The sequence below is a fragment of the Scyliorhinus torazame genome, chromosome 1 (assembly GCF_047496885.1).
Source record: "Scyliorhinus torazame isolate Kashiwa2021f chromosome 1, sScyTor2.1, whole genome shotgun sequence".
NCBI lineage: Eukaryota > Metazoa > Chordata > Chondrichthyes > Carcharhiniformes > Scyliorhinidae > Scyliorhinus > Scyliorhinus torazame.
The window spans coordinates 248,122,815-248,141,154 of NC_092707.1; the positions used below are offsets into that span (position 1 = coordinate 248,122,815).

At 45.5% G+C, this 18,340-nt stretch overlaps 1 protein-coding gene across 1 annotated transcript in view; it reads left to right on the plus strand.

Moving 5' to 3' along the window:
* Nucleotides 1–1,225: 1,225 nt before the first annotated feature.
* Nucleotides 1,226–18,340, plus strand: part of LOC140420335 (heterogeneous nuclear ribonucleoprotein L-like) — a 56,358-nt gene continuing 39,243 nt past the window's right edge. The window contains exon 1 of the mRNA XM_072504355.1: nt 1,226–1,677. Within this exon, the coding sequence (XP_072360456.1) occupies nt 1,522–1,677 (156 nt within the window). The 5' untranslated portion in view covers nt 1,226–1,521. The remainder of the gene's footprint in view (nt 1,678–18,340) is intronic.

An 18,340-nucleotide genomic window follows, 5' to 3' on the forward strand; every position in this document is an offset into this window, starting at 1 on the left:
TGGACCTCCCCATTAACATTGAGTTCCAAGTACCTTTCAATACACCCCCTCACCCTTAAGCACACCCCCTCGTCCGCCAATAGTCCCATGTCCATTCTCAAGGGTGGACGCTGTTCTTTATCCTCCCCTATCTCCAAGTCCACCCAATGTGGAGCGTGATCTGAAATAGCTATAGCCGTATACTCCGTCCCCGTCACCTTCGGGATCAGCGCCCTTCCCAAAACAAAAAAGTCTATCCGTGAATAAACTTTGTGGATATAGGAGAAAAACGAAAACTCCTTACTCCGAGGTCTACTAAATCTCCAGGGGTCTACTCCTCCCATCTGCTCCATAAAGTCCTTAAGCACCCTAGCTGCTGCCGGCCTCCTTCCGGTCCTGGACGTCGATCTGTCCAGCCCTGGTTCCAGCACTGTGTTAAAATCTCCACCCATTACCAGCTTCCCCGCCTCTAGGTCCGGGATACATCCTAGCATGCGCCTCATAAAGTTGGCATCATCCCAGTTCGGGGCATATACGTTCACTAAGACCACCGCCTCCCCCTGTAATTTGCCACTCACCATCACGTATCTGCCCCCACTATCCGCCACTATGGTCTTTGCCTCAAACATTACCCGCTTCCCCACTAGTATAGCCACCCCCCTGTTTTTCGCATCTAGCCCCGAATGAAACACCTGCTCCACCCATCCTTTGCGTAGTCTGACCTGGTCTATCAGTTTCAAATGCGTCTCCTGTAGCATAACCACATCTGCCTTAAGTTTCTTTAGGTGTGCGAGTACCCGTGCCCTCTTTATCGGCCCGTTCAGCCGTCTCACATTCCACGTGATCAGCCGGGTTGGGGGGCTCTTTACCCCCTTGTCGACTAGCCATCCCCTTTTTTTAACCAGCTGCTGACTCTAAATTTATATTTAAAAAAAGAATATGGTGCCAAAGTGGGTGGAACATAGATCAGCCACCGAATGGGGTAGATGTTGGAAGGGCTGAATGGCCTCCCCGCCCCCCTCTCTGCCATTGGTCTAACGCTGTCCCCACTCAGCACAAATAGGGGGCGAATGAATGATGAAGGAGCGGGCTACGGGCTGGGTGACTGACGTTCCCGGGACCAATCAGAATGCAGGATCACGGGCAGCGTCGTCCCTCCTTTGTTCTAACGTCCAATCCGGACCAGCGGCCGAGTGGCGACCAATCAACGGAAGGGAAGGGGGCGGGAGCGCGCGCGTCGCGCCGAGCACGACCATTGCATTGTCGGGGTGCCGGACAAAAGGAGGACTGTTGGCGAAGAGGCGCCTTTGGCTGAAACAACTGTGCTTTTTGTTGGGTCTATAGTGTGGCATCAAGGACCTTTTATTGGGGGAAAGGTCTCGGTGTCGAATTGACTAATTGGGCCCCGTTTTTCTTTCGAAGAGTCGGTAGTGTCGTCCCCCCCCGAGTTACATAACAGCCGCGGCCTCAGTTCGACGGCACTCCAGTTTCTTCCCCGTCGAAAGTCCATTCGGAGGGTGTGGGGAGAGGGAAGGGGAAAAAATGTCTTCGGCGGATTATTACGAGTCGACCGACTATGTGGAAGAGTATTATGAGTCATCCCGGCACCCGTCTAAACGGCTCAAGGTCGACGAAAGCGACACCGATGTTGATAGCGAGGAGGATGAAGGACGCAACGTTGGCGGCTCGGATGCCGGGGTAAGCTGGAGATGGGGGGGAGGGGCGGGGAAGACGGGCGGTTGGGAAGCGAAGGGCAGGGACGACAGGCGGGTGGGGGAGGGGGAGTCTCGAATGATCGGCGCCCGAACGTTATGTAACGTTCCGTGGAACAAAGGGGGACGTTCCAGATTCCAGGCCGCCGCGCGGCTCCTGCACACAGCCCCTCCAGGTTGAAACGTCCGCACCGCGGAAATCTGATCCAAAGGCTTTAATAATTAATCATCAGTGTTGCCCCCCCCCCCCCCCCGGTTCGTTCCTCCCGCGTCGCCCTCTACCCTCATCACGATCCCTTAATCTGACTCTTATTTTTCGCACTACACCAAATGTACCACCACGCTTTTCTCTCTTTCTCCCCCCCCCCCCCCGTGCCACAGTGCAGCTGCGATCTGTATTTTAATGCGGGTACCGTCGTATTTTCAGGCGATGTGGCGGGCCGGGTGGGGGGGTGGCTTGAAGCTGAAGTTGCAATGCTTGCATAGCATGTATTTGCATATTACATAAGGCGGCGTCAATCTTGCACCATCGCGGGCTAGTCTGCCGGTTTATTGTAATCACCAGAAACTGGTTTGGAGTGGCGAGCTGTTTCTGTCCCAACGAGTCGGCATAGCCGTCGACTCTCCTTACAATGCTATAATTTGCTGGTTTGATTCATGCTGAAGGCACTTAAAACCGAGGAATGGTGTCCAAAACTAAAGTGAAATGTTAGACGTTTTAAGTCCATCATATTTAACTGCACATCAACCTAAATTTGATTGCATCTTGAAATAAAGATTATGTTACAATACCTGTGTAGTTGTGTATTTTTGCTGCGATGTGTGTGTTGCCGTAAATACGCTGATCCTAAAGCCGATCAATGTGAAAGGCCCACGGAAACTGCCAGCCATATTGGATGGGTGGTTCATGCGGTGGAATGGGATGGATCTGTTTTACGGATTTTCAGCGGTATAATCCAAATTGCAATCTATGCAATTTGTAAAGGAGTGACTTATTCAAGATAGTTCTGGTGTCCGAGAACAGAATAGATTGGTAAATCCGAGCAATGGAAATTTGCAATCTCTAATGGGTGGCAGGGTAGGACAGTTGCTTCACAGCTCCAGGGCCCCAGGTCCGATTCCTGACTTGGGTCACTGGAGTTTGCCCGTTCTCATAGATTAACATAGAATTTACAGTGCAGAAGGAGGCCATTCGCCCCATTGAGTCTGCACCGGCTCTTGGAAAGAGCACACTACCCAAGGTCAACACCTCCACCCAACACTAAGGGCACTTTTGGACACGAAGGGCAATTTATCATTGCCAATCCACCTAACCTGCACATCTTTGGACTGTGGGAGGAAACCGGAGCTACGGAGGAAACCCACGCACACACTGGGAGGATGTGCAGACTCCGCACAGACAGTGCCCCAAGCCGGAATCGAACTTGGGACCCTGGAGCTGTGAAGCAATTGTGCTATCCACAATGCTACCATTCTCCTCGTTTGTGTGTGGGTTTTCTCCAGGTGGTAAGGCATTTTGGAAGGCCTAATACAGGTAGAGAATATACACTGAATGGTAGAACCATCAAGAGTATTGCCAGTCAGAGATCTGGGTGTACAGGGCCACAGGTCACTGAAAGGGGCAACACAGATGGAGAAGGTAGTCCAGAAGGGATGGAGAGGGTAATTGTTGCCTGGAACACGCTGCCATAGGAGGTGGTGGAAGCAGGTATGATAATGACGTTTAAGGGGCATCTTGACAAATACATGAATAGGATGGTAACAAAGGGATATGGACCCTGGAAGTGTAGAAGATTTTAGTTTAGATGGGCAGCGTGGTCAGTGCAGGCTTGGAGGGCCGAAGGGCCTGTTCCGTACTTTTCTTTGTTCTTTGCTCCAGTTTCCTCCCACAGAGTTATATTAATGAAGTTGTGATAGAAGCGATGGAATGTTTGGTTTTAACAAATATTGTACATTTAATTTCTGCACTCATGTCGAAAGTACCAAGATTCGTCTGTTGGTGTATGTGTGTGTGTATATATATATATATATTTAGATTTTATGTTTCATTCAGAGTTCTATCCAGTTTATTGTTTGATATTTGGGGAATTGCTGAAAGAGGTTTTTTTGGCGGCACGGGAGCACAGTGGTTAGCACTGTTGCTTCGCAGCATATGGGATCTGGGTTTGATTCCCAGCTTGGGTCACTGTCTGTCTGCGGAGTCTGTACATTCTCCCCGTGTCTGCATGGGTTTCCTTCCACAAGTCGCGAAAGACGTGCTTGTTGGTGAATTGGACATTCTGAATTCTCCCTCAGTGTACCCGAACAGGCGCCGAAGTGTGGCGACTAGGGGAATTTCACAGTAACTTCATTGCAGTGTTAATGTAAGCCTATTTGTGACACTGATAAAGATTATTCTATTATTAAACTGCAGCTGAAAAAAAATAATTGTTAGCTGGTGTCTAGTTTGATTTCAAAAACAGTGGAATTTAAATTTAGTGACTGAAGGTAAATTAAGTATTTGGAGGCAGAAACATAGAAAATCACAGTGGGAGGAAGCCATTTCGCACTTTGAGCCTGCTCCAAATTCCACAGGCTGACCACACTCTGGGTGAAGAAATGTCTCTCGAAGTCCCAAATAGTCTACCCCGTATCCTCAGACTTTGACCCTGGTTCTGGACACCCCCACCATCAGAACATCCATCCTGCGTCTAGTCCTGTCAGAATTTTCATAGAATCCCTACAGTGCAGAAGGAGGCCAGTCGGCCCATTGAGTTTGCACCGACCCTCTGAAAGAGCACACTACCTAGGCCCGCCCCTCTGTCCTATCCCCGTAACCCCACCTCACCACGCCTTTGGATACTATGGGGCAATTTAGCATGGCTAATCTACCTAACATGCACATCTTTGGACTGTGGGGGAAACCAGACTACCCGGAGGAAACCCACGCTGGCATTGGGAGAAGGTGCAAGCTCCACACAGACAGTCACCTAAGGCCAGACTTGAATCCAGGTCCCTGGTGCTGTAAGGCTACAGAGTCAGCCACCATACTGCTCTATTTTATAGGTTTCTATGAGATCCCCACTCCCATTCTTCTGAACTCCTGCGAATACAATCCTAACCACCTCAATCTCTCCTTGTACGACAGTCCCACCATCCCAGGAATCAGTCTGGTAAACCTTCTCTGCTCTATAGCAAGAACATCCTTCCTCTGATAAGGAAACCAGAACTGCACACGCTATTCCAGGTGTGGTCTCACCAAGACCCTGTATATTTGCAGCTTTCCTGCTCCTGTACTCTAATCCTCACTATAATGGCCAACCATTTGCTTTCCGTACTGCCTACTGCGCCTGCATGCTTACCTTGAGCAACTGGTGTACAAGGACACCCATGTCTCGTTTCATATTCTCCCCTCCTAATTTATGGCCATTTGAATAATATTCTCCTTCCTGGTTTTGCTACCAAAGACATTTACAAAGAATTTCACCACTGGTGTTTTTTAAACCAATGAAGCTATTTGTATTGTGAATTCTGTCAGGAAATGGAATGTATAAAAAGGTTACCGCTGTGCGTGTAGAAAATAGAAGACTGGACTTGGCGCTGTACATTTTACATTCCCTGAAATAGAGGGTTGATCTTTCCTGGAGGTGCACATTATGAAGGGCCTGTCTGTTTTGTAAAGGATTGGTCAAATCTTCACGTTTCCGAGGCCAAAATACAGTAACTAGTTAGTCACTTCAATGGTTAATCCTAGTTATCCAAAGTCAAATTGATATTCCTCGTGGCATACTTTGCTCCTGGTAACCATTTCCCAATTCAGAACCTGGCTTCAGGCTGTTGGCCCACATTGTGGTGATATGATAATTAGGCATTGATCTTTTAAAAGCAGATTTCCAAACAGTTGCGGCTAAATACTTGATGCTGATTTACTTGCCGCAGATGTAATGAAAGCTAATGTGTGAATAATCTATGCCTCGTATATTAGCCGAACAAATCTGATGCAGTAGCAAGTTTCTCTCTGGGTAAAAAATCTTTTTTGATAGATTGGTGACTCAAATTGTCCCTCTGTCCTGCCCCCAGCCAATTCTAGGAGCTTAACAAAGGAAAGAGCCCCAGTTTGTTTGATCATTATTGATAGTTACGTGATTACTTCCTTGTTTTATTTTTGAAGCCGCACTTTTCACACAGTTTATGTACTTTGTTATCATATTTCACCATCCATCTTCCCATTGTGGTGTCGTGAGACTTTGGTTTCTGTGTTATGCATGTAATTTATTTTCAGATCTTTGGTATGAAACAGCTCTGAGCACTGAAGGCAGTGGTCCGGGGGAAATTATTTTTATTTCTTTTTTTCCCTAAAATCTAGAGTACCCAATTATTTTTTGGGTAATTTAGCATGGCCAATCCACCTAACCTTTGGGTTGTGGGGTAAAACCCACGCAGACATGGGGAGAATGTGCAAACTCCACACGGATAGTGACCCAGGGCCGGGATTCGAACCCAGGTCCTCAGCGCCACAGTCCCAGTGCGAAGCACTGCACCGCACGCCACCCCCGCTGGGATGTTATTTTGTTAAGGCCCGTGCGGATAGGGAGAGGAGGGAGGAACATGACCGTCTCGTGAGCCAAATAGTGGAGATGGACAGGGAATATTCAAGAGTGCCCACCGTGGAGGCATTGGAGAGGAGGAAAAAGTTGCATGGGCAGTTTGACAGGCTGACAACAGGGAGGGTGGTAGGGAAAGGGGGTGCAATATGAGTATGGGGATAAGGCAAGCCGCATGCTGGGGCACCAGCTGCAGAGGCAGGCTGCGTCCAGGGAAATATTGAAGATACGGACTGGGGCTGGAGATGCGGTGTCAGAGCCAGTGAAGATAAATGAGGCATTTAGGGAGTGCTACCAGGGACTTTGAGGAAGACCGGGGGGTGGGGGGGAAGAGAGAACGGGGACATGGGGCGGTTTCTGGAGAAGCTGGAATTTCCCCAGGTGGAGGCAGCAAAGAGGCAGGCGTTGGAGGAACCCCTGGGGGCTGAGGGAGGTGCTGGATAGTATCAGGGGTATGAAGTTGGGGAAGGCCCCTGGGCCGGATGGGTACCCGGCGGAATTTTTATAAGGAATTTGCATCGGACTTGGCACCATAACTGTTGGGGGCGCTTAATGAAGCACTGGAGAAAGGGGGGTTGCCAGAGATGGTGACGCAGGCAGTAATCTCACTAATCCCGAAGGAGGGGAAAGACCCGGTGGAATATGGGTCGTATAGGCCCGGATCACTATTGAACACGAATGTGAAAGTTGTTGGCGGGGAGGATGGAGGAGTGTGTCCCCGGAGTGTTGGCAGAAGATCAAACCGGCTTTGTGAAGGGCAGGCAGCTCACGAGTAATATAAGGCGGCTGTTGAATGTGGTGATGAATCCGTTGGGGGCTCTGGTACAGGAGGTGGTAGTGTCCATGGATGCGGAGAAGCCATTTGAACGCATGGAGTGGCGGTACTTGTTGAGGATTTGGGCTGAGATTTGTGGCATGGGTACGGTTGCTGTATGTGGCACCGAGGGTGAAGGCGAACGATAGCTCACAAAGCTTTGATGGGTACGAGACAGGGGTGCGCGCTGTCACCGCTGCTGTTTGCGCTGGCCATAGAGCCATTGGCGATGGCTCTCAGGGTCGGCAGAGTGGCGAGTCATTATGAGGGGACAGAGGGTGCATTGGGTGTCACTGGAGAGCATGGGAAGGATTATGGGCCTGCTGGGATGGTTTGGAGGGTTCTCGGTACACGCTGAATGTAGGGAAAAGCGATGTATTCCCGGTGAATGAGCTGGCACAGCGGGCTAATTTAGGGGGGATGCCATTTATGGTAGTGAGGGATAGGATTGGGGATTCGGGTAGCGAGGGAATGGACGGGGCTCCATAAGTGGAACTTAACAAAGCTGGTGGAGAGGCTAGGGGGGATTTTAAGAGGTGGGATATACTGCACTTAAAGCTGGTGGGGAGGGTCCAGGTGGTGAAAATGAATTTTCTGCCGAGGTTCTTGTTTATCTTTTAAACGCTCCCGATCTTTATACCAAAGGCCTTTTATCGCAAAGTGGACACTATTATTTCTGACTTTGTATGGGCGGGGAAGGTGCTGAGACTGGGGCGGACCCTGTTGGCATTGCCGAACTTCATTATTATTGGGTGGTGAATGTGGACAAGGTGTGGCGGTGGTGGGAAGGAGAAGGCATAGAGTGGGTTAGATTGGAGGAGAAATCTTGTAAGTAAGGGGTCTAGTTTGAGGGCTATGGTGCCAGCAGTGTTGCCAATGGCTCCGAGTAGGTATTCAAGGAGCCTGGTGGTGCAATCCACAGTGAAAATATGGAATCAGTTGAGGTATTTTAGGGTGGAAGGGATGTCGGTGCTAACGCCGCTGTGCAGGAATCATGGGTTTGAGCCGGGGTGGAGGATATTGTATACAGGCGGTGAAGGGAAGTGGGGCTGGCCAAGCTGAGGGATCTGTATTTGGAGGAAGGGTTCGCTAGTCTGGAGGAGCTAAGGGGGTCGGCAGAGGTGGAGCTGCCGAGGGGGAGTGAGTTCAGGTATCTGCAGGTCAGGGACTTGGCGCGAAAGGTCTGGAGGGGGTTCCCTAGGTTGCCGGCACACAGCATGCTGGATTGACTGCTGCTTCTGGATGTGAAAGGGGAGGTAATAATTGGGGATCTATACAAGTGGCTGGGGGAGCAGGGAGGCGAGTGAGTGAAGATCAATGGGAAGTGGAGTTGGGAGGGGAGATCAATTGAGTGAGGCACTGTTTGGTAAACGGGACCACCTCTTGTGCAAGGATGAGCCTGATACAGTTTATTTATTTATCAATTTAGAGTACCCAATTATATACCTATTTCCAATTAAAGGCAATTTAGCGTGGCCAATCCACCAAACCTGCACATCTTTGGGTTGTGGGTTAAAACCCACGCAGGCATGGGGAGAATGTGCAAACTCCACACGGACAGTGACCCAGGGCCGGGTTTTGAACCCAGGTCCTCAGCGCCACAGTCCCAGTGCTGCCCACTGCGCCACATGCTGCCCTCTGATACAGTTTAGGTGGTGCACAGGGTGCATATGACTGGTGAGAATGAGTGGATTCTTTCAGGGGTTAACAGAAGAGTGTGAGGAGAGGGCGGGGGCCAGCGAATCACGCGCACATGTTTTGGGCTTCAAAAAATTGGGAAGGTTCTGGGCTGGAGTGTTCGTGATCTTAGCCAGGATAGTGGAGGATGTGGTGGAGCCAGTCCCTTTTGGTGGCGATATTTGGGATTTCAGACCCATTGGTGGCGATATTTGGGATTTCAGAGAAGCCGGAGCTCATGGAGAGGAAGAAAGCCAATGTCTTGGCCTTCGTCTCTCTGATCGCAAGGCGGCTAATTTTGCTGGAGTGGCGGTCGGCATCGCCACCGGGGGTAGCAGCTTGGTTGTGTGACCTGTACGACTTCCTGCGATTAGGGGAGGGGAGAAAAAGCTGTACAGACTGTACAATTGATTGTAGTGAAGTATATTTCCCGGGGTGTTTATTCGCTGTAACCTGTTTTGATACACGTTTATATTAAAATGCATTTTTAAAAAAATAAATAAAAATAAAACAGCTCTGAACTAATACATGGTAGCATGGTGGTTAGCACTGTTGCATAAAAGTGCCAGGGACCCGGGTTCGATTCCCGACTTGGGTCACTGCCTGTGCAGAGTCTGTATGTTCTCCCTGTGTCAGCATGGGCTTCCCCCTGGTGCTCCGGTTTTCTCCCGCAAGCCCTGAAAGACGTGCTTGTTAGGTGAATTGGACATTGTGAATTCTCCCTCTGTACCCAAACAGATGCCATAGTGTGACGACTAGGGGATTTTCATAGTAACTTGATGGCAGTGTCAATGTAAGCCTACTTGTGACACAAAAAAAGATTGTAATTGTATTAAGGTTCTTCAGTTTACAAGTAGGAGTGCCATTGGAAGTTCAGAAAATGTAATAAGATCAGGCTTTTTAGGTGGGGAAAGAAACTAAAATTTCAATGAAGTTCTCCTTTGAAGTATGGTACTCTGAAGTGGTTGACATTTCAATTTTCTTTCAATTTGTAATTGAAAAATTATGCAGCTAACTCATTTGTAAATTAGTGAATAGTTTGGAGTAACGTTTTTCTTTTTTAAGGGGCAATTTAGCGTGACCAATCCACCTGCCCTGCACATCTTTCGGTTGTAGGGATGAAATCCACGCAGACAAGGGGAGAATGTGCAAACTCCCGGGGTCGGGATCAAACCCGGGTCCTCGGAGCCGTGAGGGAGCAGTGCTAATCACTGTGCCACCGTGCTGCCCCTTAGTTTGGAGTAATAAAACAGTAAAGAGACATAAATATTTTTAATGCAATATAACACTTGAACAATCAGTACAGTGTACTTTTTATAGCTCACGTTGAATGCAACAACTGTTTGCACCTATTGTTTTGTGACTATTTTCTTTCCCCAGCCAGCGGCACTCTATACTGTTGCCCTTCTCTTCCACCCCCTTGCTCCAGAAATAGACCTTTTTATTATTCAAGTCCGAATGGATCCCGGCCCTGGGTCTGGCTGTGTGGAGTTTGCACGTTCTCCCTGTTGGAGTGAAACTCGTGCAGACACAACCCAACGGTTAGGTGGATTGGTCACACTAAATTGTCCCTTAATTGGAAAACAATAATTGGGTACTCTAATGACTAGAGTCCGAATGAGTATCAAGGAATTAAAATTTTCTCTTGGGACATAGTGGGCCATTAAGTTATAGAATTAGATCCTGTGTCATGTGAGAGTACCTTTAAGAAATGGGTGTGGATATAAATATCCTGTAGTGAGAGTGCCTTCAAGAAATGGGTGTTTACTACTGCAGTGATGTCAGTGGGTGGAGCTGGGCTGTCTGTCAGCTTTTTACTTTCGTTTTTGAGCAGGCTGCAGGGTGTGATTTAGTTTTGTTTTCAGTGTTGGAGCTGAAGTCACAGCCAGAAGGTGTATGAATCTCTAAAGACTAAATCGATCCTGGTGATTTAAAACTAATAACAGTAGTGACTTTAACCTAATGTGCTTCTGTTAAAAGGTTTTTTTAATGTCATATAGATGTTAAAAGGAAAGTTTAAGGATTATTTAATGTTGTATTCTTTGGGGGTTGTATTTGAATTGATGGTTGCTAAGATGTTCACTATGTTTTAAAAAGGTTAACTTGAGTTCATAGAATAAACATTATTTTGCTTTAAAAAATACTTTCCCATTTCTGCTGTACCACACCTGTAGAGTGGGCCGTGTGCTCCCCATACCACAATATATTAAAAGTTGTGAGTCAGGTGAACTCCATGATACACTTTGGGGTTCTCTAAACCCTGGCCCATAACAAATTGGGGCCTCGAGCGACATAAAAGTCTTAACTATTCGATTGGTTTAGTGAACTTAAAGACCGTGAGGGGTGAGCATATTGTGGCTGCTTTTCAGATGTGGTATTTCAGTTAATAGGGGAGTGTGTTGTGGACAATGGCTCTTTCAGAGGCTCTGAATTTTTTGGGGGTGGAGACGGTCACGCAGTACTTTACGGACAGAGACTAAAAGTAGATTGTTAGATTTGGCAAAAACATTGCAGTTAACATTACCTGACAAAATGCGAAAAGATTAGGTAATTATGGCAGTGGCTAAGCATTTAAAGTTGCCTGAGATACAGTCTGACAAATTAGAAATGGCAAAGATCCAGTTGCAGATTAAGCAACTTGAACGTGAAAAATAATTAAAGCAGCTTGAATATGCAATGAGAGAAAGAGAAAGGGAGATACAGATCAGGGAAAAAGAAAAGGAGAGTAGAAGAAAGAAACAAAGAAAGAGATAGAGAGGAAAAGGAAAGAGATAGAGAGGAAAGGGTAAAAGAGAGAGAGTTTGAACTTCAGAAAATGGCTATGAAACATAAGAGTCAGTTAAAATTGGCAGACGTAAAGGGAAACGTACAGTTGGAGGATAGTGAGAAAGAGCGCCATAGTCCAAGGCTTGGTGGAGATCTATTTAAATATGTCGAAGCATTGCCACGGTTTGACGAGAAGGAGGTAGAAGCCTTTTTCATATCATTTGAGAAGGTAGCTAAACAAATACAATGGCCACAGGACATGTGGGTATTACTGATTCAAACAAAGCTGGTAGGTAGAGCTAGTGAAGTGTTTGCATCACTCCCGGAGGAGGTATCTGGGACGTATGAGGAGGTGAAAAAATACATGGAGTTTGAAAGGATCAAACTAGAATAATTTTGATACGTGGATAAGGGCTTTGAAAATAGACCAAACGTATGAAGCTCTCAGATAAATTGTACTTTGGGGAGTTTAAAAATTCAATTCCTGATGTAGTGCGAACTCATGTGGAAGAACAGAGGGTTAAAACTGCAAGATTAGCAGCAGAAATGGCAGATAATTATGAATTAGCTCATAAATCAAAGCTTGGTTTCCAACATCAGTTTCAGCCTGTGAGGGATAGAAACTTGGGACATGAGAAATACTCAAGTGGTAAAGGTGACCTGATGGGAGATAATGAGAGTGTACCTCAGACTAAAAAAGAAATCCAGGAGGGTGGAAAAGAAATGAAAAGTTTCAAATGTTTTCACTGTAATAAACTAGGCCATGTAAAGTCACAGTGCTGGTGGTTGAAGAAAAGCACTGGGAAGGCTGATGTGGTAAAACAGGATAAGACTGGGGTTTGTGAAAGTGGTAAAGGAAAGCCCAAGTGAAGCGAAGGAGGTGCAAAAGATTGTACAGCCTGATCAAAGAAGGTGCCAGATCTCGCTAAAGAATTGTGTGGGTAAAGTTTACTCGTGTATCGGGAGGAGCAGATAAAGAAGTCACAATTTTTAAGAGATACGGGAGCTAGTCAATCTTTAATGGTAAGAGATGAGGAATTATGTAGTTTGGGAAGAATGTTGCCAGAAAAGGTGTTAATATGTGGAATTCAAGGTGAGAGGACTAGTGTTCCATTGTATAAGGTAAGGTTGGAAAGCCCTGTGAACAGTGGTGAAGTTTGGAGTAGGAGTAATAGAGAAACTATCTAGTCCCGGAATACAGTTTATCTTGGGCAATGATATAGCTGGATCGCAGGTGAGAGTGATGCCTACTGTGGTTGATAAGCCAGTGGAAAATCAAGACAACTGAAGTGTTGAAGGATGAATATCCTGGGATTTTTCCGGATTGTGTAGTAACAAGGTAGCAAAGTCACATGTTAAGACAAGAGGAGAAATCAAAGAGTGAAGATGAAGTTGAAGTGCAATTATCAGAAACTATTTTTGATCAGATGGTTGGAAAAGAACAGGTGGAGGATGAGGTGAATATTTTTAGTTCAGGAAAATTGGTGGAGTTACAACAGAAAGATGTAGAAATAATCAGAAAGCATACACGGAAGAGGAATCTGAGTGGATACCAGTGTTATTACTGTAAAAGTAATGTCTTGATGAGCAAATGAGAGAACTTTACATATGCAGGCGGATGAAAAGTGGGTGGAAGTTCATCAAGTAGTATTGCCGGTAGGGTATAGAAATTGCGAGTTGCACATGGGGTACCAGTGGAAGGTCATTTAGGAATAAGGAAAACTCAAGCTAATATCCAGAAACATTTTTATTAGCCTGGACTACATAAAGATGTAGTTAATTTTGTCAATCATGTCACACATGTCAAGTGATAGGGAAACCACAAGCAGTGATAAAACCAGCGCCCTTAATACCCATTCCAGCATTTGAGGAACCTTTTACAAGGATCCTAATTGATTGCGTAGGACCAGTTCCTAAAACAAAAAGTGGGAATCAATATCTTTTGATAATGGATGTGTCTACTAGGTTTCCAGAGGCCATTCCAGTACGTAATATTACAGCTAAAAAGATTGTGGAGGAGTTACTTAAATTCTTTACTAGATATGGACTACCCACAGAAATGCAATTGGATCAAGGATCGAATTTTACCTCCAGGTTATTCAAAGGAGTTATGGATAGCTTAGGAATAAAACAATTTAAATCAACTGCGTACCATCCAGAATCGCAGGGAGCGTTAGAAAGGTGGCATAAGACATTATGTTGAGGGCTTATTGTCAAGATTATCCAGAGGATTGGGATGAAGGAATTCCATTCGTACTGTTTGCAATTAGGGATGCACCTAATGAGTCAACCAAATTCAGTCCTTTTGAACTAATTTTTGGTCATGAGTTAAGAGGACCACGTAAATTGATTTTTAAGGAAAAATTGGTGAGAGAGAAATCTGAAATTACATTATTGGGTTACGTGTCAAATTTTAGGGAACGATTAAATAGAGCAGGTGAATTGGCTAGACAACATTTAAAAGTTGCACAAAATGTGATAAAACCGGTAGCGGACAAGAAATCCAAAGTTTGTATTTTTGCCAGTGGAGATAAAGTTATAGTGTTGTTACCAGTGGTAGGGGAACCTTTAAAAGCAAGGTTTTGTAGACCTTATCAGATTGAAAGGAAATTGAGTGAGGTGAATTATGTTGTAAAAACACCAGATAGAAGGAACACTCACCGAGTGTGTCATGTGAATATGCTTAAAAGGTACTTTGAAAGGGAAGGAGAGAAAAAGGAGGAGGTTTTAATGATTCTAACTCAATGTGACGGACGAAATCCGGATGACCGTGAATTTGACATACCTCAAATTAAATTGGAAAATGAGGTGTACCTAAAAATTGGGATAAATTGTTGAGTTACCTTCCAGAGGAAAAACGGACTGACCTGAAAGAGTTATTGATATCACGTGGGCAAGTTTGTGGAGATAGATTGGGAAGTACTAAAATGGCTTTACTTGATATAGATGTGGGAAATGCTGTTCCAATCAAACAACATCCAACAAACAACATCCAACATCTTATCCTATCCCGCGTTTGGAGGATTGGATTGAAAAAGTGGGACAATCCGCTTTTATTTCCAAATTGGACTTACTTAAAGGTTACTGGCAGGTACCTTTATCCGAACCATTTGGCACGAAAAACGCACCAGCCATATTTCAACAGTTAACTAACCCAGTTGTTTCAGGATTACCCAATTTTGCGGTATACATCGACGATCTGGTAATTTTCAGCCAGACATGGAAAGAACATTTAAAACATCTGGTGGGAGTTATTTGATCGACTTCAGGAAGCATGTTTGGTGATAAGCCTAGCCAAAAGTGAATTTGAAAAAGCCCAAGTCACTTTCCTTGGTCATACAATTGGACAGGGTCGAATGGTCACACGGGATGTGAAACCAAGAGTTGAGGAGTTTTCAATACCCTCGAGACAAAGGGAAATAATGTGATTTCTTGGCATGAGTGGATTTAATCGAACGTTTGTGCAAGTTTTGTAGCGTGATTGCTCATCTGATGGACTTGCTAAAGAAACGTTGAAAATATCAGTGGACAGCGGACTTTCAACAGGCAGTTGATGGCCTGAAAGCTGTGGTAACCAATGCTCCTGTGTTGGAGAATTACAAGGGACTCTGCTATCAGATTGAACTCAAATATCTGACGTTAAAGAGAAATGCCGAGGCGTAGAGAAAGAGACAGATCGTGCAGAGACCTTTTGTTCAAAGGGACTGTCAATCAGGAAGCATTTCAGCTGGAGGAAGAAGAACAAAAATGGACTATATTATTGTACCTGTTTGCGTGTGGTGTTTTTTGAAACGAAAAAGTATATTTACTGTGTGCATTTCGTAAAGGATAGTGAAAAATGAAACCACCTTGAAGTTGATGATTTATTTATTTTTCTTGGGGGGGGGGGGGGGAAGAGGTGTCATGTAAAAGTACCTTTAAGAAATGGGTGTTTATAAATGGGTGTGTATCTAAATATCTGTAGTGAGAGTAAGTTTAAGAAATGGGTGTTTACTACTGCAGTGATGTCAGAGTGGGTGGAGCTGGGCAGCCTTGTCAGCTTTTTACTTTTGTTTTTGAACAGGCTGCAGGGTGTGTTTTAGTTTTATTTTCAGTGTTGGAGCTGATGTCACAGCCAGAAGGTGTATGAATCTCTCTCTGTAATCTAAAGACTCTAAATCGATCCTGGTGATTTAAAACTAATAACAATAGTGACTTTAACCTGATGTGCTTCTGGTAAAAGGTGTTTTAAGTCGTATGGATGTTAAAAGGAAAGCTTAAAGGATTACTTAGTGTTGTATTCTTTGGGGGTTGTATTTGAATTGATGGTTGCTAAGATGTTCACTATGTTTTAAAAAGGTTAACTTGAGTTCATAGAATAAACATTGTTTTGCTTTAAAAAATACTTTTCCATTTCTGCTGTACCACACCTGTAGAGTGGACCGTGTGCTCCCCATACCACAATCTATTAAAAGTTGTGGGTCAGGTGAACACCATGATACACTTTGGGGGTCTCTAAACCCTGGCCCATAACACCTGATTAATCTCTACCACAACTGTAATGTTCCTGTCTTTGTCTCCTATCCCCATGATAACTTTACCCAACAAATGTTTTGGTCTCGATCTGCTTGTGCCTTAATTGGTTAAGTAAGGCTTTAAATTGAGTATTAAAATCATGTCAATCTTAGCTAGGTACTTTTCAGTCTTTGCAATATGTTTAAAACATTTTTTTCCTACAGTCTGCTATTTTCTAAGATGTTTTGACTCGTGGCTTACTGGTAGCTTCTAACCCAAAAGGCTGTAGCGTCAAACCCCACTCCAGAGATTTGAACACTCATTCTTAGTTGACACTGCAGTAGAGCAGCACTAGTGGTGTTTTGCAGTTGAAATGTTAAACCATGGCCTGCCCCCATAATGGATGTAAAAGATCGGAAAACATTCTTTTGAAGGAGGGCAGGTGACTTGATCAGTAGTTATCTCAATCTCTCGGGCAATATCAACAAAACCACTTACATGGTCATTATCAGATTGCTGTTTTGTGGGCCATTGCTGTGCAAATTGGCTACCAGATTTTCTGTATAACAATAATCTTTATTAGTGTCACAAGTAGGTTTACATTGACACTGCAATGAAGTTACTATGAAAATCCCCTAGTCTCCACACTACGGCACCTGTTCGGGTACACTGAGGGAGAATTCAGAATGTCCAATTCCCCTAACAACCACGTCTTTTGGGATTTGTGGGAGGAAACCGGAGGAAACCCACGTTGACGCTGACACGGAGAATGTGCAGACTCCGCCCAGTTAATGACCCAAGCCGGGAATCTAACCTGGCTCCCTGGTGCTGTGATTGGATTTGTTTATTGACACGTGTACCGAGGTACAGCGAAAAGTATTTTTCTGCAAGCAGCTGAAACCGATCATTGGTACATGAAAATAAAATAAAAAGAAAACACATAATAGGGCAACACAAGGTACACAATGTAAGTACATAGACACCGGCATCGGGTGAAGCATACAGGAGTGTCGTATTAATCATGTCAGTCCATAAGAGGGTTGTTTAGGACTCTGGTAACAGCAAAGAAGAAGCTGTTTTTGAATCTGTGTGTTCTCAGACTTTTGTGTCTCCTGCCCAATCGAAGAAGCTGGCGAGAATGGCAGAGGTGCCGTTGCCAATGCCCCCAAACTTGTGCCCTCACAAGATGGCACCTCCACCCGCTCCCACACCAATCCCTCCCCAACTACCCACTTGTTGTTTATTCTTACTGATCGTGGTCTGTGGGTCAGAAAGTCGAGGATCCTGTTGCAGCGTGAGGAGCCAGGTCCTAGGTTTCGGAGCTTTGATATGAGCTTGGCAGGGATTATGGTGTTGAAGGCAGAGCTGTAGTCAATAAATAGGAGTCTGATGTAGGAGTCCTTGTTGTCGAGGTGTTCTCGGGATGAGTGCAGGGCCAAGGAGATGGCGTCTGTTGTGGACTGGTTGCGGTGGTATGCAAATTGCAGTGGATCTAGGTGTTCTGGGTGTTTGGAGTTGATGCGCTTCATGACCAACATCTCGAAGCACTTCATTACGATTGATGTCAGGGCCACCTGACGGTAGTCATTGAGGCATGTTGTGAGGAATTGAACTAAAGAAAAGAGCATTAGACTGGGATGGCCAGTTAGAATAGTGCATTATGGACATTAATTCGGGTTGCAGTGAGTGAACAAAGAGATGGGCAAAGCATGGCGAAAAGGGGAGGGGTGGCTATAGGGACTGGTTCTTTGCACAAAGGATGCTGGGAGGCAGAGGCCCAGAGGAAGGAAAGGAATGTGTAATGAGCCTGTCAGAATCAGTGGCAGTTAGATTATATGACCAGGTCAAGGAAAGGGCCTATCGGAATCTTGTATTCGTGTATGTGGAACTTGATACTGCATGAATGTAAACTAAAGACCACATGTGTTGCCTCCCTTTGTCTCACTCACTCTGGGAGTTTCAAGAGACATGGGTCTCCTGCCTTCATCAGAGGGAGTGTAAGCTTGCAAGCTATTTGAAATAAACTAAAGGAAATTCTAAATCCGAACTCAGCCTTTTGATTGAGACCAGACTGAGGGCAGAAAGAACTCAATTTCTTCATTTGGTGGCAGCGGTGGGATTTCGAGAGCAAATTCCCGACTATTCGCGAAATCAGAATTAAACCAGCCTTGGACGGAGAGAGGGGAAGTGGGCCCACGGTGTGAGTAGATTATAAAGGACCATGTCGGTGTTCCCCTGCCTCATAGTCCGAAGTGGGTTTGGTCACTCACCTATGGTCGGGTAAGATCGTTCGACGAAATCAAAGGTCAGTCTGG